At 55.6% G+C, this 19,454-nt stretch overlaps 1 protein-coding gene across 3 annotated transcripts; it reads left to right on the forward strand.

The window, feature by feature from the left end:
- Positions 1-3,458: 3,458 nt before the first annotated feature.
- FURIN (furin, paired basic amino acid cleaving enzyme) lies at positions 3,459-19,055 on the forward strand. 3 transcript variants are annotated; one of them, XM_049905616.1, is made up of 16 exons: positions 3,459-3,568; positions 11,194-11,532; positions 11,896-11,994; positions 12,108-12,203; positions 12,522-12,650; positions 12,759-12,835; positions 13,086-13,174; positions 13,744-13,916; positions 14,360-14,572; positions 14,973-15,073; positions 15,204-15,307; positions 15,397-15,514; positions 15,601-15,780; positions 16,157-16,281; positions 16,395-16,505; positions 16,801-19,055. In XM_049905616.1, exons 2-16 carry the CDS (start codon positions 11,356-11,358, stop codon positions 17,415-17,417), a joined length of 2,409 nt encoding a protein of 802 aa, XP_049761573.1. In that variant the 5' UTR covers positions 3,459-3,568; positions 11,194-11,355; the 3' UTR covers positions 17,418-19,055. The 3 variants fall into 3 exon arrangements, with proteins under 3 accessions (XP_049761573.1, XP_049761574.1, XP_049761575.1); XM_049905617.1 differs by having other exon boundaries at positions 3,459-3,560; XM_049905618.1 differs by lacking the exon at positions 3,459-3,568 and adding an exon at positions 7,360-7,905.
- Positions 19,056-19,454: the final 399 nt, after the last annotated feature.

Consider the following 19,454-nt stretch of genomic DNA (forward strand, 5'->3'; position numbering starts at 1 on the left):
AATAGTGATGGGTTTGGGTTCTGATCATCTAGAGGGCAGTGGTGGTTCAGTGATAGAATTCTCACCTTCCATGTGGAGGACCCAGATTCCATTCTCGCCCACGCACCTCATGCAAAACTACCACTTGTCTGTCAATGGAGGCTTGCATCTTGCTATGATGCTGGACAGGTTTCAATGGAGCTTCCAGACTAAGCAAACTAGGAATAAAGGTTTGGCGATCCTACCTCCAAAAATCAGCCAATGAAAACCCTGTAGATCCATGAGAATTTGTCTCTACTCACTTGGAGCAACAGAAGATGAAGGACAGCCAGAAATAGAAGGATACAGAACGTGTGGCTAATTGTCTCCGTGAACAACTGTCTCCTTTGCCATGACATCAGAAGAACTGGATGGTGCCCAGCTAACATTATTGAACGTTTTGATCAACGACTCCATAGAAGAATCCTGATGGAAAAGGGAAAAATGCAAAACAGTTTCAAATTCTCATGGACTCAAGACTTTCTGGAGCCATGGAAGGTGGACAAACCCCTCAAACTACTGCCCTGAGATAATCTTTAAATCTTAAACCAAAATATTCCCTGAAGTCTTCTTAAAGCCAAACAACAGTTTAGCTTACCTAGTAAAGAATGTCTGCCTCGAGCATTATGCTCTTTTAAGGAACTATCTATATGGGATCAAAGTGACAACAGCAACTCAAAAGAACAGATAAAAACCTTAGGGGGAGTGAGTTTATGTTAATAGGGGAGGAAGACCTCAGACAAGGCGGGTGAGAATGGTTGTATGGCTGGAAGACTGTAATCACTGTCACTGAACTTTACATTTAGAAACAGTTGAATTGGTGTATGTTTTGCTGTGTATATTCTCCACAACAACAAGAAAAAAAAAAACGAAATGTATGGATCACAACAGTCAGATTCATTGTGCAGGGGGGAGTCGAGGCCGCTAACCACAATAACAACACCATCTAAACTTATAAATTAGCATGTTTATCTGTGTGTTGCCTGCCTCCTTCGCCAGAACTTGAGTGCCGTGAGAGCTGGCGTCTTGGCTCTTATTTAATTGGAAGAAGTCCTGACACCCAATAGGCGCTCAATCAATAGCTGAGGAATGAGTGAATGAACTGACTGGTGCACAGTCAACCCTCCACAAACAGAAGCTTTTATTATCACCCATAACTTATCTCCATCACAACTCCTGTCCATGCCCCCCCCGCCCCCCGCCCCCCGCCCCACCGCCCCACTCAGGGTCTCTTCTGACCACTGTGGAGGTCTCCTACCAGCTAAGTAGTATTTCTACCATCAGTGTTTGCTGCCCACAGTTCTCCCTCCTGGGTACCCCTCCCTGCCAAGTGTGCTCCTCTGGGCCTCAGTGGTGCTGGCACCTTTATTGTACAGGCTGGCACAGGCAGCAGGCTCTTATAAACGCGCTTGGCAACCCAGGTGTACCACGCAACCGCCTTCCTCCAAGTATTAGCTGACTTTTTCCCTTGCAATGTTTGTTTTAGGGATTAAAGTTAGTGGAGGATCCTGTAATTTCCAGAATCATCTGTTCCTTTCCTGGTAGACAGTAAGACGTTTGTTATTTTATTTTCCGAAGACCCTCATAATGCCATTCCAGACTTGTTGGTTTGATAACATCATCCAGCGGAAAGGCTGTTGACACTTCCCAAGGCCAGAGGACAGGATCTTGATGGCCTCGGTGATTAGTGCCTGAGCAGATTCTCCTTAGCATCCCTTCACATCCTTCACCTAGGCCAACCTTGCAGTCTACGATCATTCTCTTCTTTTTTTCTCTCTGTTTCTTTCTTAAGTATTGCGATGACCCCTCATTTATCTGGCATCGTCAAGGAATGGGCTATTTCATGTTAGTCATTTTCAAAATAATGCCCTTTGAGTCTTAAAAACTAGCAAGTGGCCATCTAAGATGCATCAATTGGTTCCAACCCACCTGCAGCAAAGGAGAATGAAGAACACCAAATACACAAGGAAAATATTAGCCCAAGAGACAAAAAGGGCCACAAAAACCAAAGACTCCATCAGCCTGAGACCAGAAGAACTAGATGGTGCCCAGCTACCACCAGTGACCCCCCAACAGGGAACACAACAGAAAGTCCCTGACGGAGCAGGAGAAAAGTGTTGTGTAGGACACAAATTCATGTAAAAAGACCAGACTTAATGGTCTGAAACTAGAGGAACCCCAGAAGACATGGCCCCCAGACTCTCTGTTAACCCATAACTAAAACCATTCCCAAAGCCAACTCTTCAAAGATTAGACTGGACTATAAAACATAAAATAATACCCGTGAAGAATGTGCTTCTTAGTTCAAGTAGAAGATAAAATGAGGCTAAATGGGCAGCTCCTGTCTGGAGGTGTGATGAGAAGGCAGAAAAGGGCAGGAGCTGGTTGGATAGACACAGGAAACCAGGGGTGGAAAGGGGAAGTGTGCTGTCACATTACAGGGATTGCAGCTAGGGTCACTTAACAATATGTGTATAAATTTTTGTATGAGAAATTAACTTGAGCTGTAAACTTTCACCTAAAGCACAATAAAAAAAAATCATGATCACTGGCTGCTTTACTTTTCTAGACCAACAGGGAGAAGGAAGGGCAGCAGGCTTGTTGGGACTGCAGGGCCACTGGAGATCTCAGGTTCAGGAAGATCCTAGCACATCTCAGGGACCTCTTTCCAACTCTACCAGACATTGGGTCTAAGGGACTCAGCTCAGAAGCACCAGCGCCCAGCATTCAGCAGGTGCTCAATGAATGCCTGTCAGGCTGCACTGGACCCAGAGCATTTATTAGGTGCCTAATCATGATAGGGAAACCTTGGCAGCGTGGTGGTTAAGAGCTACGACTGCTAACCAAAAAGGTCGGCAGTTCGAATACACCAGGCACTCCTTGGAAACCATATGGGGCAGTTCTGCTCTGTCCTATAGGGTCACTGAGTTGGAATCGACTCGATGGCAACGTGTTTGGTTTTTGTTTTTTTTTTTTTAATTGTAGTAGGACAGAGCTCTGGTGGCGCAGTGGTTAAGAGCTAGGCTACTAACCAAAAGGTTGGCAGTTCCAATCCATCAGCTGCTCCTTCCTATGCTATTCTGCTATGAGTCGGAATCGATTCAAAGGCAACAACTGGTTTTTTTTTTTTTTTTTTTTTTGTGGCGGGGGGAGCGTTTAATTGTGGTAGTGCTGGTTAGGCACTAAAGACATGGAGCTGGCAGAAGGGAACCATTAAACCAGCAAGTGACTATGGGATGCATGGCGCCAGTTGGTAAAACGTACACGCAGACCCACCCCAATAAATGGGAAAATGAGAAGGGCTGGCTCTGCTGGGATCCTGTCCCAGCATAACCACATATGTCACCACTAAGCCACTTCTAGCTCCTCCCCCCACCCACAGACACCCTGGTTGTCTGTCATATAAAGGTTTTCCCAAAGTGGTTTAGCCAGACCTGGAAAAGCCCTGCCCTGTGACGAGTTAGGAGGAACCTGACCCTTGCACCAGCAGCCAGAGGGGGAAGTCACAGGAACTGGATGGATCCCAGGTGTTCTGGAGCTAGGTGGTGAAGTATGGGCATGCTTTATTCAATTTTGCCTGACTCGAAGGTTTAATTTTTTTCATTAGTATGTTATTGTAGACATCCCTAAAAATACAGGTAAGCAAAGGGAAGGAAACAAAAAGCTCTCAAATCTCAGAGAAAACACCAGTTAAACTGTGTCTTATGCCCTTCTACACATGTATGAATATTGTGTAGACATTTTGATTAAAACCAGGTGTGGGTGCTACTGCTGAAGGCTTCGTTTGAGGTGCCTGAGAGTGGGGACGAGTGTTTGAGAAAGGGGAACCCCAGAGCACCGCAAGGGACAGTGGGAGTAGTTGGGGTCGGGGTAACTGCGTGCATTTAGGACTATGGTTACTCTTGACAGCTTCCCAAATTAGCCCCACATCCTAGGATAAAAAGAGGCCTGGCTGGCTAGACTCTTCTTTCCTCTCAGCCCTGCTGCGGAGTAAAGAACCCCTCACAGCCTCTTCTTTCTCTCCTTCTCCAAGCCTTGCCCCTCAGGCCCCACTTCTCCCTGCCGGGTCATCCCTCCTCCCATCTCTAGGCTTTTGTCACTTACCCCATGCCCCCCACTCCATTCTAGTAACTGCAGTGAAAAACTGCTGAACTGTGACTACAGAGGCGCCCAGTCAGGCGACTCAGGCTCCAGTGGCAGTTTAGCTCCCTCGGGCCTTGTGGCCTCAGATAAGTGGATTGGAAGTGATAACAAGAACAATACCTGCCCACAGGGCTTATTTCAAAGGAAGAAGTCTGTGTTAGCAGTCTGTGTTAGCAGTCACGGGCTGGGCAAGACCCAATTCTCTTCCGAGGACCCACTGGACTGGGGCCTCACTGAGAGGGGATTTCAAATTTGTTTTATCAGCAGACCTGTAGTAAAAATACATTATGTGACACACCAAAATATATGAGGGACAAAAGGGGAAAAGCTCTGGGTGAAGCAAGAACAGGAGCTCACCTCCAGGTCCCCTCCCCCACTTCCCCACAGTGATGCTTCTCTGAGCAAAGCAGTCTAAAGAATTGTGCCTCCTGCCAAGAGGGGGGGCGGGGAGGGGGGAGGGTAGGCTAGCAGGGAGAAACTGGGAGGGTCCAGTGCTTCTGCCTGGGTGGGAGTCATCTGAGTACAGGCTCCCCCTCCTTCAAAGACCCACTTTGGTTCCCTGGAGCCAGCCTCCAGGATGGGTGGGGCACTGGAGGCAGCCAATACTGCTTTCTATTTGGCTTGACCTTCCTAGGCCAGAGGGCAAGTGGGAAGTACACTGGGGACTCTCAAGCTAGGTGGGGCCAGCCCTGTCCCTATTTCCCCTCAATGAGGTTCTCTTGCTCACAGATTAAGGAAAAACTGTGACTCACTTCCTGTCTCTGTCTGACTACAAAAGTATTGTTGGTCCAACTGTGGCTGGTGCTGCTGGTGGGATCTACCCCAGTGTGGCACCCTTCCAGGGTGGTCCCTAGGAGTCTTACTTAGCTCTTCTGTCGGGAGAAACCTCTAGCTGGGGAGCGGCCCAATCAGACCAATCACCCTGATCAACTTTGACGATCACACATTCTTCCCCAAGCTTCCAGTTTTCGCAGTGTTTGTAAGGGTGCCCAAATGATACGTTATCTCGTTAACACAGTATCTTCATTTTGGAGCCTTGGTGTCCAAGGCGGTTGGTGGTTAAGTATTCAGCTGCTAACCAAAACGTCGGCAGTTCGAATCCACCAGCTTCGCCTTGGAAACCCTATGGGGCAGTTCTACACTGTCCTATCGGGTTAATATGGGTCAAAATTAACTCAGTGGCAATAAGTTTGTTTGTTTGTTTAAAGTGGTCCAAACTGCTAACATGCTCAGTCATTAACCTAAAGGTTGGTGGTATGGGTCCCCCCAGAGGCACCTCAGAAGAAAGGCCTGGTCATCTACTTCTGAAAAATCAGCCATTGAAAACCCTGTGGAGCCTGGTTCTACTCTGACACGCATGGGGTCACCATGAGTTGAAACTGAGTCCTCAGCAACTGGTTATCTTCACCTTACAGAGGGGTAAACTGAGGCTCTAAGAAATTAAGTATAAAACAGCGCTACGGGAATTTGAACACAGGTTTGCTAGCTGACTATCACATAGTTCCCTTAGAAATGTCATTTAACCTCTCAGGCCTCAGTTTCCTCCTCTGTAAAAATGTAGATATTTAATGCATAAATGGTACCAAAAGTCAAAGGTACTTGTACCCACCTCGTGGGGTTTGTGGTTAGGACAAGCGAGCAGCGCCTGGCTGGTAGTGAGCACTCAGCAGTGTTCACTTTCATCATCATCTCAGAACCTGTGTTCAGGCCACTAGGCTCTTTGCCACAGGATTATGCTGAAGCCAGGTTCTCTCTCAGGGAGCAGGAAGGTATGGGCAGAGGCTGCTCCCCAACCTTGGAATAACCCAGCCCGGGGAACTCTTAGCCACATTTCCCATCTTTTCTTTCTCAGCTCAAGCCCTGGCAGCCTCAGCCAAGTAGCACAGACGGTTTCTAGGGTTTCTAGGGCAGGGACCCAGGGAGAGGAGCCACCTGGTATATTGCAAGGAGCTTGGATTCAGGGTCTCTTTCAGGCTCTGAAGGCTGCTAATTGTGGGACGTCAGACAAATTATTTAACTGTGCACCTCAGTTTCCTTATCTGTAAAATGGGATTAATAATGTCAGCCTGAAAGGATTATATAGATTTAATAATGTACATAAGAAGCAGATAATGTGAAGTGCCTGGCCCAGAGCCTGGCACGTGGTTGATGTTATTTAAAAAAGTTAAAAAAAAAAAAATTAAAAGGGGGTAGGCTACTTGTTCTGCTTATTCACCTGTCTACATGAACACAAATAAAATCGTGACTCTTCTTTCAGAAGGCCTTGGGGGAGATTCGTCCTGCCGCTATCAAGTCCGACTTCGGAGTGGGGTACCTCTGGGTACTTAAACCAGCCCCGTCCAAATTCAGGGCTCTAGGAGTGGGATTGTGGAAGGAGGAGGGGGCCAGCCCTCCCTCTTTCTCCCCGCCGCCCAGAATCCAGCCGAGGCTGGGCTCACAAGGACTCCCCAAGCCCTTCCTATCCCTAGGGTTCCAGGTTCGGGTCTCCGTGACCGCCTGCCCGGGAGCTCGTGGCGCGAAGTGCCGAGCCTAGGGGTCAGGGCGCAGACAGCCGGGCCTGGGCGACGCGCCGGCTGGCGGCGACGGCTTTGGGATCACCGGCCCCACTTCCTACCTGCCCCTGCCGGGAGCCGGAGGCAGCGAGGCGCCCCAGAAGGCCGCGGGGCCGCCGCTTGGGGCCCGGCGCGCTGGGGTGCGCGGCGCCGCTGCTCCGATCGCCGGGCCGGAGCCGGGAGGCATGGGTGGCGCGGCGGGTCGGAGTCGCCGAGGCTACGGCCGGGGAGTGCGGAGGTGGCGCCGCGAGGGGGAGGGGCGCGGCGGCGGAGGAGGAGGAGCCGGGGCCGCCGCTGCCGCCGCTGCTGACAGCGGCCGGAGTAAACAAGCGGCGACGCCGCGGCCCGGCCGCTGCCCCCGCCCGCGCCGGAGCCGAGGCCTGCCCTGGTCGCCGGCTCGGCCGAGGCCGCGCCGCCGCGCCGCCGCGCCTCCCTGCCTCCGCGCCCTGACGCTGCTGCCGGCGCGGGGACCGCGCGGAGCCCAGGCCCCCGCCGCCGGGCTCTCGGCTCGGCCGAGGGGCGTCCGGCCGCCGCGGCGCTGGCCTGGAAAAGTTTCCCCGCCCGGGTTCCCTAGGGTAAGCAGCGAGGGCGCGGGGCCCGGGGGAGGCAGCGCGCCGAGGAGCCGGGCCCGAAGGAGCCGGCCGGGCCGGGCCGCTGTGCCTGAGGCGCGGGCTCCGCGGCCCGAGCGCGCCGGCGGGGGAGGGTCCGGGACGGGGCGCTGGGGCAGCCCTGACCCGGGTCCCCCGGGGCCCGGCTGCCCGTCCGACCTTTCGGAAGTGGCTTCGGGGCCGGCCCCAAGGGTGGAGCCGCGGGGAGCAGGAAGGGCGCCCGCAGCCCACCTGAGCGCGCCGGGCCCGCCTCGGCCCCCTGCCCCTGCCGGTACTTTTCCGCTTGGGGTCGGGGCGAGCCCTCTGACCTCAGGAAGCGCCTGCGAGGTCCCTGCGGGGGGCGGGATGGGGAGAGAATTCCGGAGACACTGGGTGCTCCCGCCTCCCCGGCGTCCACCCGGGGCCGCCGCCGGCTCGCCCACTCCGCGGCCAGGGAGGGCCTGCGCTCCAGCCGGGGGAGGGGAGGAGCGGCTGTTTGCCAGGCGGAGGCGATTATTCATGGTCGGGGCCTCGCCCCCACTGCGCACCTGTGCGGGGAGAGGACTCAGGTGCGGGAGCCGGCTGGCGCTAGGAGGCTGGGTCAGGTAGGTTCCGCGGCTGCCTCCCGGGAGGCCTGGTCGAGGCCCCTGCTCCTCCGTGGGGTGGCTGGACCGAGGGGCGGCCTGCTTACCAGACAGGTGTGACAGCTGTCATTTGTCTGGTCAGTACCTGCTTTCTCACCATCTGCCAGCTACTTGCCCCTGGTGTTGCAGAGCCTTAGCCAGCAGAGAAGATTGGAATTCTTATTCTGACTTTCAACTGAGTGTGGAAAGTAGTCTTGGGAAGTGCATGGGGGAACTGGCGACGGCTGGAGGACTGCTGGCCAGGTGTGGGCACAGCATAGGAGAGGGACAGGGCATGTCCTGTCCAAGTCTGGCCCCATTTCAACCAGGCTAGCCGCAATTTGTTTCTTATATTGGACTTCCACTAAGATTTGATCTCCTAAAAAAAGATTCTGTGGCTTTAAAAAAAAAGTTTGAAAACCGCGGGTCTAACAGTTATTACCACCAAGGAAACTGAGGCCCAGAGAGAGGAAGTGACTTGCCTAAGATCACACAGCAAATGACTGGTTGAGGAGGATCTGGAAGTCAGAATTTCAGGAGCACCTCTGTCAGTGCCTGTAACAGGACCTAGCTTGGTGTCTCTTTGCTGGAAAAAGAGACAGGATCAGGTTTCCCGGGCAGCCCTTGAGTGGTCTGCCCTGTGGCAGTGTCCAGCCAGACCCCCAGTGCTGGGGAAACAGCAGCCAGGCCTGGGAGTAGAAGCAGCTTGAGAACTGGCCCTGCTCTGGAGTAGCTCTCTGTCAGGAGGCTGCCAGGGCTGGAGAACAGGGCTCTGCCTGGGAACACAACCAGGAAGAGCGCCCACAGCTCTGTCAGTGGACACGGCCCTGAGCCGAGTCCCATGTGAAAGGGGATCACAGGAGGCTACAAATACTTCAAGCCTCCCTCTAGATTTCAGAGGAACAGGGACTCAGGGTGAGTCAGAGTCTGCGAAGGAGAAGCCCATTCATTCATTGTTCTCAGCTCTGGCTTTTTTCGGGGGGTGGGGTGGAGTCTTCCCTTCCTCCAGGATGATGAGGAAGGAATATTTGGGGGCTTGGGGGCTCTGTGGAGGCCATATCCATCCCTCACCATGGCTCAGGAGGCTGGGCTCTCTGGGCAGAGGGAAGCAGGCCCTCTTTCATGGGGCATTGTTGGGTTTTGCCTGAAGCCTGCTTTCTGGGTGCTGCAAGGTAATTAAATAGTTGGTTAATCACCTTTAACGCCAGGCAGCTGCAGCTGGGCTCCATCCACATAGTGCCGGAGTCTGGGCCAGCCCCAGCCTTTATTTGGGGGTTCCAACGGGGCTCACAACACTGTGGTCAGGTGGGCTTTTGCATGACCTCTGGACCCAAGAGGCAGCTGTTGTGGTGGCTAGAAGCGGAGAAGAGGCCCTGCTCTTATCGGGCTCTGCCCCAGAGCACCACATCCTCTGTTAAATGAGGGCCTTGGGGTCCCTTCGTTCCCTAGGCTGGGTGTCTGGCTGCCCAGCCATTGCTCAGGCCAGCCTTCTGGAACTCGGCCACCGAGGCCTTCTGGGACTGGGGCTCTCAGGCCTGCCCGGTGGACTCCGACCATCAGGGTGAGGAGGAGCTACACTGTGGAGGCCTCCCACCATCAGCTGTCAGGTTATTTTGGTGTAAACTGAAAATACTCCAGGAATTGTGTGTGGAGTCGTCGTCCCGTCTCCCCCCGCCACCCCCCCACCCACCACCCCAGCCTGCAGGGCGGGGTGTGGGCAGTCAGGAGGAAGTGCTGCTTCACATGCTGCCAGGGAGACCCGTTATGGCAGAGAGCAGCCCCTGGGGAGGGACGGGGCTCTAAGTAGTGAACCTCGCCTGCCCAGCACCTCAGGCCTGGGGAAGCTTCACTTTGCCACCCAGCACACAGTGGCCTCCTCTGGGGCTGGCCGGCGGAAGGGATGGGAGCACCCATGACCCTGTGGGCAGGCGCTCTACCGAACAAGCCTGGCACTGAGATGGGATGTTCCCAGTAGTCTCGCCTGGAACCTCTCCCCCATCTTCCCTCCACCCTTAAGGGCTTGGCCTCTGGCAAGTCAGGGGCACTATGTGGGGACAGTTATGTGGCCCTGGGCAGAGAGGTCCCGCTGTCTGTTTACTGAAGGAGGAAAAACAACACTCAGACTATTGATTCAGCCTCACCTTGGCGCTCCTGGCTCAGCAGCCTATGTTTGCCCTGGCTACCCAGGCTCAAATTACGCAAGGCTGGTGGGCGTGGAGTAAGCAAGGGGGTGGCTGGGGGCCTCCAGGCCTAAGCGGGGCAGGGCTCTTGCAGCCCCAGCGTTCCCCAGGAAACAGTGGAAGATGATCCTGGGCCCCTGACTTTGCTGCCAGACGCCTGTCTGGGCCACAGAGGGAGGTGAGCCCACTTTGGTCCCCATGCTCAGAGCAGAACCCCAAAGCTACCGTCCCACAGAGAGTCGCTCGCTCTTTGCTCACAGGGATTGTACAAGTAACTCCCTATGGCTGGGCTGGCTTTGCTGAACCAAGAGGAAGCCCTAGTGAGTTGTGTGAAAAAAAAAAAAACCAAACCCATTGTCATCGAGTGGATTCTAACTCGTAGCAACTCTAAAGGACAGAGTAGAACTGCCCCATAGGGTTTCCAAGGAGTGCCTGGTGGATTCGAACTGCTGACTTTTTAGTTAGCAGCTGTAGCTCTTAACCACTACGCCATGAGGGCTTCCAGTGAGCTGTATATATGCCTCTTATTTGAAAAAATTTTAAAAGTCAACATCTTCTTTCTTTATTATGTATGCCAGGTAATTTGGAGACTATATAAGGACATGAAGAAAATAACAATTATTCGTATTTCTCAGCATCTAAGAGAACCGTTGTTAATACTTAAGCTTGTGTCCTTCCGGACTTTGTTTTGTGGTTATGGATAAATTTACACAGATAAATAGTTTGTTTTTTTTTTAATCGGATTGTGTATACATACTGCATTATAACCCATCTTTTTTACTTTGGTTATGACGAACATGTATTCAGTAGTTGTTTCCGATTTTGAGTGACTCAAGTTTTGGTATGCTTCATCTACTTTTGTACTTGCGTGTAGAGTGGGGCTTGGGAATGGCTCTCTCGCGGCGGGGGTGGGGGTTCCATCTGTCCATCAATTCGGCTGACCTTGGGGGGCTGAGTTTCTTTGAGGAGACTCATATTTTCACCACTGTCCTCCAGAGCCCCTTTCAGGTGTGGATTGAGCTGGGAAGGGTGGCTTTAGTGTCTGGCAGGGGAGGGCTGACTCTCCCCCTCTCTACTTTGTCCCTCTCAGAGCCAGCAGCCCTCATCCTCCTTCTCCACCCCTGCCCATCTCGGCCCCATGCCCCCGCCAGCCAGCCCCGGGCCACAGGCAGTGAGCAGACACGTGGCAGCCGAGGCCCTGTGACCAGGCCAAGGAGACGCTGGGTTCTGGAATCCCGGCCACCTGCCCCCCATGGAGCTGAGGCCCTGGGTGCTATGGGTGGTAGCAGCAGCAGGAGCCTTGGTCCTGCTGGCAGCTGATGCCTGTGGCCAGAAGGTGTTCACCAACACATGGGCTGTGCACATCCCTGGAGGTCAGACTGTGGCTGACAGCCTGGCACGCAAGCATGGGTTTCTCAACCTAGGCCAGGTAGGTGTTTCCACCTGGCCTGCTGACCCAGGCATGGGACACGGTGGGGGCAGGGGCAGTGAGGGCAAGGATTCTAGCACTGAGAGCAGGAGCTGTTGGGCTTGCCTCCTTGGGGACACCTGAGCAGTAGGCATGGCCTGCATGGCCATCATGATGGGAGCAGAGGCTTATACTACCCTGGGACTTTTAGGATTCCCTGCTCCCCCTTGGGCCTCTGCACAGCTCTTGCTAGGTCCTGAGCAGGGAGCAGATGCCCCCTCTGCCGTTGTGAGCCTCCCCACCCAGCCGTTGTCCACCCCCGTCCCCGCCTCCCTGAGGACTGACAGATGGAAAGCCCAGCTCCATCTCCCTGCTCTGTTGCAGATCTTCGGCGACTATTACCACTTCTGGCATCGAGCGGTGACAAAGCGATCCCTGTCGCCTCACCGCCCGCGGCACAGCCGGCTACAGAGGGAGCCTCAAGTGAGTGCAGCCCAGCCCCCCTGCTGCCAGCCGCCCCTTCCTTCTCTCAGGAGCGTGCCTCTCCTTCCTCCCCTCTCCCCGGCCCACACCATCTCTGCCTCACTCCCTCGCAGGTCCAATGGCTGGAGCAGCAGGTGGCAAAACGAAGGACCAAACGAGACGTGTACCAGGAGCCCACAGACCCCAAGTTTCCCCAGCAGTGGTACCTGGTATGGTACCTCCCTGGGTCCTGGGTCCTGCTCCCCAGCTGCACCCATCCACCCACAGTGGGGTCTTGGTGCACAGGCCGACCTTCTCTAATTTTTTCTTTCCTTCTGCTGAGCAACCTCTCCCTAGCCCATCTGCTAAGCTTTGGGGATTGTCCTCCCAGAGTTTTTTACCCTTTCACAGAGCCCAGACAACTAATGGTGGCATTTCAGGAACAGGGATGGGTGGAGAAGGAGGTTTGGGGGTGGCAGGGGCATTCAAAGCACCCCCCACCTCACATTTCATAAGTGCTGGGGTGATGGGGGTGGGTGTCTCTGCAGTCTGGCATCACCCAGCGGGACCTGAATGTGAAGGAGGCCTGGGTGCAGGGCTACACAGGGCGCGGCATTGTGGTGTCCATTCTGGATGATGGCATTGAGAAGAACCACCCGGACTTGGCAGGCAATTATGTGAGGAGGCCTGGGAGGAAGCAGTGATCCCTGGTGAGGGGTGTCTGGGGGCTGTCCTGTTCTGTCCTGGGGTCAGGCTGTTCCTGACAATTGCCACATCCTTTCCAGGATCCTGGGGCCAGCTTCGATGTCAATGACCAGGACCCTGACCCCCAGCCTCGTTACACACAGCTGAATGACAATAGGTAAGGAATGGCAGGTTCCTGGCCTTTGTCCCATTCTCCTCTCTTCCACCAGGGGGGCAGGGCTGAGTCGGGGTTAAGACCTGTCCTGCCCAAGAGGCTGATGTCTTTCCAACAGCCCTGGGCCAGCCAGGGCTCTGAGGGCAGGATGGGTCAGAGCAGAGAGGGCTATAGACTGAGAGGAGGGGGTTTGGGGTAGTTGTGGATAGAGGGGTGCTGTCCACCCCACTAATGCTGTCTCTTGGCCCAGCAGGCATGGCACACGGTGTGCCGGTGAGGTGGCCGCAGTGGCTAACAACGGAGTCTGTGGTGTAGGCGTGGCCTACAATGCCCGCATTGGAGGTGGGTTGGGGCCTTAGCCACCCTGTCTTTGGGAGGGGTACTTCAGGTGGATTTTTCTCTGCCTACCTCCCATCTGGCCAATGTCTGGATGTCTGCCACTTTCCTAGTACGCATCCATTTGCCCACATGGATATTCCACTTAGAGACTCAAAGAGCTGGACCACCAGTGCTGGAGGCCCTGTGCTGTGGGGTGGGCTGATACTCCTTAGCCAGGAGTCTCCCTGAATCCTCACAACTCACCCTGAGACCTTACATGGCATACTCCTCTGAGAACCCAGAAACTCGTTCTTGTCCAGGATGTGCACTTGTGGGATGGGAGTGGGGACATCGTTCTCTTTTCCCTTCTCTGAGTCTCGTCCCTGAAAGGCAGAGGCAGCGGGTGGTGAGAGGGATCAGGGTTTCCAAACACCAGCCTTAGACGTCAGACGCCATGGCCGGATATGGCCCACGGTCAACCTCTAACCTCCTCAGTCCATCCCTTGGGGCTGCAGAGCTGGGGGTGCATTAGGGGGTGCCCCTGGCAGCTGGACCCACGCAGTATCCCTCTCCCTGCCCCCCTCCGTGGCCAGGGGTACGCATGCTGGATGGCGAGGTGACAGATGCAGTGGAGGCACGCTCGCTGGGCCTGAACCCCAACCACATCCACATCTACAGTGCCAGCTGGGGCCCTGAGGATGATGGCAAGACAGTGGACGGGCCGGCCCGACTCGCTGAGGAGGCCTTCTTCCGGGGGGTCAGCCAGGTGAGGGGCAAGGCCTGGGCAGCCCTGGAAACCGGGACTGAAGCTGCCTCCCACCCTTTGGGGCCAGGCTGTCTCTTCTACGGTTCTCTTCCTTATGTGTTTCTGTTCCTGTTTTGCTTAGTCTCGTATTTAATTTTAATTGTACACAAAGCATGTGTATTAAAGCATTAGGGACTAGAAGAACAGAAAAAGAGAAAACAAAATCGACCCCCCTGCACCCCTGCCCAGAAATTGCCATTTTTTAGGATTTTGATGGTCCCTTTTTTTGTGTGTGTGTACAGAGAGACATATTTGCATACATACCTGTTCTACCCTGGGCCTTAGAGAGGACAAAGGGGCAGACAGAGGGTACCCAGAGAATAGGCTCCAGCCTTTTCAGTGTCCAGCAGCATCTCCTACCAGGCCCTGTTCCTGAGTGACCCTGGCTCACTCTGTGTCCACAGGGCCGCGGGGGGCTGGGCTCCATCTTTGTCTGGGCCTCAGGGAACGGGGGCCGGGAACACGACAGCTGCAACTGTGATGGCTACACCAACAGCATCTACACGCTGTCCATCAGCAGTGCCACACAGTTCGGCAATGTGCCCTGGTACAGCGAGGCTTGCTCGTCCACACTGGCCACAACCTACAGCAGTGGCAACCAGAACGAGAAACAGATCGTAAGTCAGGTCCCAGGTGGGGGCTGGGGGTGTGGGGCTGCTTGCTGGGCCTGCTTCTGGACCCTGTATGGCTGGGTGATGGTGGCACAGGCATCGTGAAATGGGACCAGAGGGCTCTCTAAGACTCTGGGGGCCATAGTGCCATGTATAGAGTCCTGGACAGAGATGTATAGATGCTACCTAAAAGCATGTATTGCTTTCAGTGATCTCCAGCCTCTACTTTAACCCGCTTGTTCCTTGATAAACTGCAGGCCACCAGGGGCCTGTCCACAGCGTGTTTACAAGGCAGCAGCTGGAACTCATCCATGGAGCAGGGTCTCCTAGGCAGTGGGAGGCCAGGCGGGTGGCTTCTCTCCTCCCACCATCCTCACAGGTCCCAACACCATTGTCCCTCTGGTAGGTGACCACTGACTTGCGGCAGAAGTGCACAGAGTCACACACGGGCACCTCAGCCTCAGCCCCCTTGGCAGCTGGCATCATAGCTCTCACCCTGGAGGCCAAGTAAGTGGGCGTGGCTGAGGGGCAACTCTCCCTGCCATCACTCTCTGCCATCACTCTCTGCCAGGCAGCCCTTAGCCTCCAGCGTCCCTCCCAAAAGACTGAGCCCTGCCTCTCCCTCCCTCTTTTGCAGCAAGAACCTCACCTGGCGGGACATGCAGCACCTAGTGGTACAGACCTCAAAGCCAGCCCACCTCAATGCTAACGACTGGGCCACCAACGGTGTGGGCCGCAAAGGTGAGGGCAGGGTAACCCCATGGGCTGGGCTTGGGGGCAGGCAGGGCCACTCTGTGCCTCCCAGCTGACTTGTCTTCCGTGCCCCACAGTGAGCCACTCCTATGGCTATGGGCTATTGGACGCAGGTGCCATGGTGGCCCTTGCCCAGAACTGGACGACAGTGGCCCCCCAGCGGAAGTGCATCATCGACATCCTCACTGAGCCCAAGTGAGGGCCGGACCTGGGTTGGGAGGGGGCGAGTGCAGCCTGAGGGCCGCAGGGGGTGACAGGCCATCGTGGTGCTCTCTGCACAGGGACATCAGGAAGCGGCTAGAAGTGCGGAAGACTGTGACTGCATGCCTCGGGGAGCCCAACCACATCACCCGGCTAGAGCATGCTCAGGCGCGGCTCACCCTGTCCTACAATCGCCGTGGTGACCTGGCCATCTACCTGGTCAGCCCCATGGGCACCCGCTCCACCCTGCTGGCAGCCAGGTGCCTGCCCTACTCCTGCCCCACCTGGCCCAGCTTTTCTGCTTCACATACCTTATATGCATTCATTCACTCACTGTCACGCACCTTCTTGCTTAGTCACTCAATCCTAATGGTCATCAAAATACTTCTCAGGGGGGAAAGCTTTATCCTGTGGGACCGTCCCATATTGCAGGAATTCCTGCCAGCAGGGTACCTCCCCTCATGTGGTGCTCTCACACGTTTCCAGAATCCCGTAGTTGAGAAACAGGGACAAGGTAGCAGGCATTTCCACCCCAGCGGGATGGGTACTGCACTGCAGGAGGGTTTATGGTTTGTGTGTTGTGGGCGTGGGCCCCCCTGAAGCCTCAGACGGCTGAGTGCACCCTCCTCCCGCCAGGCCACATGACTACTCTGCAGATGGGTTTAACGACTGGGCCTTCATGACGACCCACTCCTGGGATGAGGACCCGTCTGGCGAGTGGGTCCTGGAGATTGAAAACACCAGTGAAGCCAACAACTATGGTATTGGGGGCCCTTGAGGGGTGGAGGAGGGGTGAGAAGGCACACTCTTGGATCTGGGTTGCTGAGCTGGATGCCAGCATCCTCTAACTCTTTTCTCCCCACCCCATAAATAGGAACACTGACCAAGTTCACCCTTGTGCTGTACGGCACAGCACCCGAGGGGCTGCCTGCACCGCCCGAGAGCAGCGGCTGCAAGACCCTCACGTCCAGCCAGGCCTGCGTGGGTTAGTAATGGGTGTTATTGGTGTTTGGGGGCATGAGGCTGGGGGTGGGGGGCTGAAGGTACCTTCCTAAAGACCGGCTCTAGGAAGAAAAAGGAGTCTGAAGAGACTTGGGGCTCCTAGGACCTTTGGGATGACCATAATTTTGGGACTGAGGGCTCCTGAGGACAGAGGGAACTATGTTTGAGGTTGTAGGTCCGTGAGTCTGCCATTGTCCTGGGCCGAGGGTTCACACGGCCCGGTGACAGCTGTAACCATGGTCAGCTTAGCTGACCCTTACCCGCCTTCCCTCCGGCAGTGTGCGAGGAAGGCTTCTCCCTGCACCAGAAGACCTGTGTCCAGCACTGCCCACCAGGCTTCACCCCCCAAGTCCTCAACACACACTATAGCACAGAGAACGACGTGGAGATCATTCGAGCCAGTGTCTGTACCCCCTGCCATGCCTCATGTGCCACATGCCAGGGGCCGGTCTTCACAGACTGCCTCAGTTGCCCCAGCCACGCCTCCCTGGACCCTGTGACTCAGACATGCTCCCGGCAAAGCCAGAGCAGCCGTGAGTCCCCACTGCAGCAGCAGCAGCAGCAGCAGCAGCAGCCACCGCCACAACAGCCAGTCCAGGACGTGGAAACAGAGCCGAGGCCTCGGGCCGGGCTGCTGCCCTCGCATCTGCCCGAGGTGGTGGCTGGCCTCAGCTGCGCCTTCATCGTGCTGGTCTTCGTCACTGTTTTCCTGGTCCTGCAGCTGCGTTCAGGCTTCCGCTTCCGGGGGGTAAAGGTGTACACCATGGACCGGGGCCTCATCTCCTACAAGGGGCTGCCTCCTGAAGCCTGGCAGGAGGAGTGCCCTTCTGACTCAGAAGAGGAAGAGGGCCAGGGCGAGAGGACCGCCTTTATCAAAGATCAGAGCGCCCTTTGACGAGCGCCCACTGCCTGCCTGCCCTTCAAGCCAATCCCCTTCTTGGGCACTTTTTAATTCACCAAAGTATTTTTTTATCTTGGGACTGGGCTTGGACTCAGGCTGGACGGCAAGAGGGGCACAGACTGCTTCCCATGGTACCCTAGGGCCCACCTGGCTGCCTGAGGTGGGGCCCCAGGACCAGCTGGGGGGCAGGAGAGGGCCTCGCCCCACCCTTAGCACCCCTCTGGGTGGAGAAAGGAATGAAACCTGTGGGGCAGCTTTCCAAGGTCCAGGCCAGCCGGAGTTCCCTGTGGAGTGAAGAGGAGCAGCCTTTCCTTTTCGGGATTCCTGGCCCAGGCTGCAGCTCTGGCCCTTTCTCTGTCCCTCTAAAGCAATAATGGTCCCCATCTAGGCAGCAAGGAGATGGGCCGAGGGGGGATTTGAAGGAGGAGGCCACCTCTCCAAGGGCTTTTGCATCCCGGCCCTGTCCCCACCCTGGTGAGCCTCGGGCAGAAGTGATCGTAGGACAGGACCAAGGCACGGAGGTGCTGCCAGGGCATGTGTGGGCCCCTGTGCCTGCTCTGGTGAGCCTCAGGCGGAAGTGGTGATCATAGGAAGGGACCAAGGCCAGGAGAAGCTGCAAGGGCATGAGGGCCTGTGTGCCTGCTCTGCACCTTGGGTCTCCACACAGCTGGCTGCCAGGCTGAGGCCCATGCTGGTGTCCTGACCACCCTCCCCTTTCCTACTCTCGCCTCCCACCAGGGCCCAGGTCCCTGTTTTCTGAGCCCGGGGCTGCCTGGGCTGTTGGCACTCACAGTCCCGGAGCCCCTGGGTGGGTGGTGGGAAGGGACGGTGGCCCAGCCAGCCTCTCCCGCCTCCCACCCGATGCTGCTTTCCCCCGTGGGGATCTCAGGGGCCGTTTGAGGATATATTTTCACTCTGTGATTATTTCACTTTAGATGCTGGTTTTTTGTTTTTTGTTTTTTTTTGTATTTTTTAATGGGAGTAGCAGCTGGACCACCCACCTTCTCACACCTCCTGTCCCCCCTGCTGTTCCCCGGGCTATCCCGGCCTAAGGTACAGGGGGGCTGCAGAATGTTGCTGAGGAATACCCAAGCTCCAAGTCCTGAAGAGACAGGCAGGCAGGGTGGGCCCTAGGAAAGGGGGTCGTGGTGAGGCGGGGCAGGCTGTCACCCATGTTTCAAATGGGGCTCATTGTGCCAAGGGCTCCTGGGTCACTGGTTCTCCGAGTGCCAGGGGTTGGTGGGTGGTGGCACTGAGCCCCCTACACTGTGCCATGGTAGAGGAAGAATTGACCTGTCATGCCCCTAAGCCCCCTTCTTCTGATGTGCCTTTTGCACCCCTCCCATTAGGACAATCAGTCTTCTCAAATCTGGGAGTCCCCTTTTCTTTCCCCTAGTCTCTCCTGGCACCCAGCCACCTGCCCAGGGGTGCCCCTTTCTCCCCACCCCCCCACCCTTGTGGCCAGCCCAGCTGGTTTTGTAAGATACTGGGTTGGTGCACAGTGATTTTTTTTTTTTTCCTTGTAATTTAAACAGGCCCAGCATCTTTGGTTCTATTTAATGGACACGAGATAATGTTAGAGGTTTTAAAGTGATTAAATGTGCAGACTATGCAAACCAGGCCTGGCCTCCAGTGTGATATTGTTCTTCCAAGGACCCCTAGCTGTATCCTGGCTGGGGAGGTGGGACATGTGGGCAAGTTAGATGCCCATGTGGTGTCCTGCTTGCCTTTTGGTCTGCTGGAGTCAGGAAGCTAAAGTCCTGTGTGTTGTGTCCCTCCCCCCCACCCCCTGCAACAGGGCTCCAGGCCTCCTGCAGGTGTAGAGGTATCACCTGGGTGTGGAAAGGGATGGCAGCTGGAGACAAGGGGGTAGAGTGACCCCTCCCCCCCCCCCAGCTAAGCACTTCTACTCCAATGTCCTGGTTTCCAGCAGGATGGAGAGGTGTGCAGCTCCCTCCCAGGGACCTATGTCCCAGTTGTTCAGTGTCTTCCTTGGCTGGAGTGACCTGGCCACCAGCTGTAGGGCTAAGG

Source organism: Elephas maximus, chromosome 13 (genome assembly GCF_024166365.1).
Source record: "Elephas maximus indicus isolate mEleMax1 chromosome 13, mEleMax1 primary haplotype, whole genome shotgun sequence".
In the NCBI taxonomy this organism is placed as follows: Eukaryota; Metazoa; Chordata; class Mammalia; order Proboscidea; family Elephantidae; genus Elephas; species Elephas maximus.